This window comes from Dendrobium catenatum, unplaced genomic scaffold, assembly GCF_001605985.2.
Source record: "Dendrobium catenatum unplaced genomic scaffold, ASM160598v2 fragScaff_scaffold_131, whole genome shotgun sequence".
NCBI classification, from domain to species: domain Eukaryota; kingdom Viridiplantae; phylum Streptophyta; class Magnoliopsida; order Asparagales; family Orchidaceae; genus Dendrobium; species Dendrobium catenatum.
This window is the reverse complement of record NW_021318593.1, coordinates 2,194-4,796: the sequence shown is the minus strand read 5'-3', so window position 1 is coordinate 4,796 and position 2,603 is coordinate 2,194. Positions and strand designations below refer to the sequence as shown.

Below are 2,603 nucleotides of genomic sequence, written 5' to 3'. Positions count from 1 at the left end.
CTGATTCCTAAGACGGAGAATGCCGCCGCTCCAAATCAGTTCCGCCCTATTAGCCTCTGTTAGTCGTTATACAAGGTGGTAGCTAAAATTCTGGTTTATCGTCTCAAGTCGGTCCTTGGTGGTCTGATTGGGGTGGAGCAAGGTGCCTTTGTGCCGGGTAGATCAATTGCAAATCATGGGCTCCTTGCCCAAGAGATGATGTGCACGTTCCAGCACTCTACCATGCAAGCGGGTTTGATGGCGCTTAAGGTGGACATGGAACAAGACTACGATTGCATGTCATGGGATACGCTGCACCGTGTTATGGACGCCATGGGTTTCTTGGCCAGGTTTAGCCGCTGGGTGTTGGCGTGTGTTTGCGAACCTCGGTTTGCTTTCCTCCTGAATGGCAACCGCTCGCATTGGATCAATGCCCATTCTGGGCTTAGGCAGGGATGTCTGCTGTCGCCTTATCTTTTTATCCTCTGCTCAGAGCTGCTTACTAAGGCGTTCAATCAGTCTGGGGCTGGCCTAGGAGTGCAAATTGTGATCAATGGGAAACGGGTGTCTCATCTGTTGTATGTCGACGACATCCTTGTCTTTGCAGAAGCTAGCCTTGCCAATGCAAAGTGTATCTATGGCATCTTGGCGGACTATTGTGGTTGGACGGGGAAGAAAATCAACATCAATAAGTCGGCTATCATCTTCAACAAACGATGCCCCAGGTGGAAAGGTAGAAGGATTGCTAGACTCTTGGGCTATAAAATGGTATCCTCTCTGGACTATCTTGGCATTCCGTTGCTTACTCGGAGATTGCTTAAGGCGGATTATGCCAAAACAGTGACTAAGGCGGTGGCGAAGATCAATGTGTGGGGGAAGCGGCATCTCTCCCTTGCGGGCCGTGCTACCATCATTCGGACTTCTTTGCTTTCTGTTCCGATGTACTGTATGACGTTGACGGGGATCCCAAGGGGAAGTCTGGAGTTTATTGAGAAGATTGGGAGACAATTTTTATGGCGGAAGAATTCGAATAGCCGTGGACTCCATTATGTGGCTTGGAGTGAGCTATGCAAGCCGACGGAGATGGGAGGTCTGGGCTTTCACTCGTCTGTGGATTGGATTGGCCCCCTCCGGGCTAGGCTTGCTCTAAATTTTATCCAACAGCCCGACACCCTGCTGCATCACATTTTGCGGGAGAAATATGGTGACAATCCGTGGGTGGAATGGCCTGGACGCAATGTGTCGATCTCATGGCAAATTATGAATGATGGGGCCAATGCCTTGCGGACAATCATTCGGTGGAAGATTGGGGATGGTAAGACCGTGAATGTCCTTAGTGACATTTGGGTGCTGGATCGTCAGCTTGATGAATGGCCAGCTTATGGCGATCTGAGCAGGTTGGAGCATTGGCAGGTGAGCCAGCTCTTTACCGAGAATGGTGATTGGGATGCTGGCTTGGTGCGTAATTATTTTGGAGAAGTCATGGCCCCGTGTATTTTATCCATTCCTACCCATCAAACGGGGGTAGGGGAGATCAACCGGAACTCATAAATCTGAGAGGAGGACGGACAGTCACCTCCTTGGCCTATCGTGCTCGGCTGGGGGGGACGACTTACCCGTTCTTGTGGATTAAAAAATTCTTCGTGATGCCATCCCTACCAATGCTTGGCTTATGCGACGGAACTTAGAGAGCAGTAGCAGGTGCCCGTGGGGCTGCATTGAAGTTGAAGATCGGGACCACTGCACTGTTTCCTACAGTTTTTAAAGGCCATTTTTATGCAGCTGGGTCAGTGGGGCTTTCATATGCCGGCTGCTATCTCCTTTGATGCGATGATCCGGAACCTCGAAGAGATGGCCGGGCATAATCCGGGCCTTGGTAGAATTTTTTGCTCGGCTGTCTACCATGCCTGGCGGGCCCGTAATGACAAGAAGCATGGCCGCAATTGGGGATCCCCGACGATTGTTGCGGCTACGGTTCTGGGAGCATTTGCTAAACCTCATTTGATGCCTTTTGTGGAGCAGTGGCACATCAATCAGCCGCCTGGGTTGTCCGTTCCTCCAAAATGGTGTGTCCCCCCTCCAAATTGGCTCAAATTCAACTTTGATGCTTCATTGCTTTCGTCGAATCTTGCGGGGTTGAGCTTAGTGGTTCGTGACCACTGTGGTAACTTGATTGTGGCTACCGGTCAACAACTTGAACATTGGGATGCCGCTACTGCGAAACTTCTGGCGGTGAGCACTATTAAGAATGTCATTGACGATTGGATGCTTGACCGTGCGGGCATTATCATTGAGGGAGATTGTTCCAATATTATTGAGTGGCTTGAGCAGCTTCGCCACCATCAACACAACTTGCATCGCCGGAGGGAAGGGCCGGACTTCTCTTTTTTTACTCTTTTCCAGCAGGTTCTTTTTAATCGTGTGCCTAGATGTTGTAATAGGGCGGCCGACTTTTGTGCTAGAAGGGCGCTTGAGGGTAATTTTACTTGGAAAAATGTATGGGGTGATGATATTCCTTGCACTTTTGTCTCTTTGCTAAGGGAGGAAAGTGTGAGGAGCTAGTCTTTGTACCTTGTTATTTTCTTCTTAATGCAAATGCAACTTTCAAGGAACCCAAAAACTTT

General features: G+C 49.6%; 1 protein-coding gene across 1 annotated transcript; it reads left to right on the top strand.

Annotated features, from left to right (window-relative positions):
• The first annotated feature begins 237 nt into the window (after window positions 1-237).
• LOC110094562 lies at window positions 238-2,541 on the top strand. The gene is made up of 2 exons (XM_020819826.2): window positions 238-1,437; window positions 1,762-2,541. Exons 1-2 carry the CDS (start codon window positions 238-240, stop codon window positions 2,539-2,541), a joined length of 1,980 nt encoding a protein of 659 aa, XP_020675485.2.
• The last annotated feature ends 62 nt before the right edge of the window (window positions 2,542-2,603 follow it).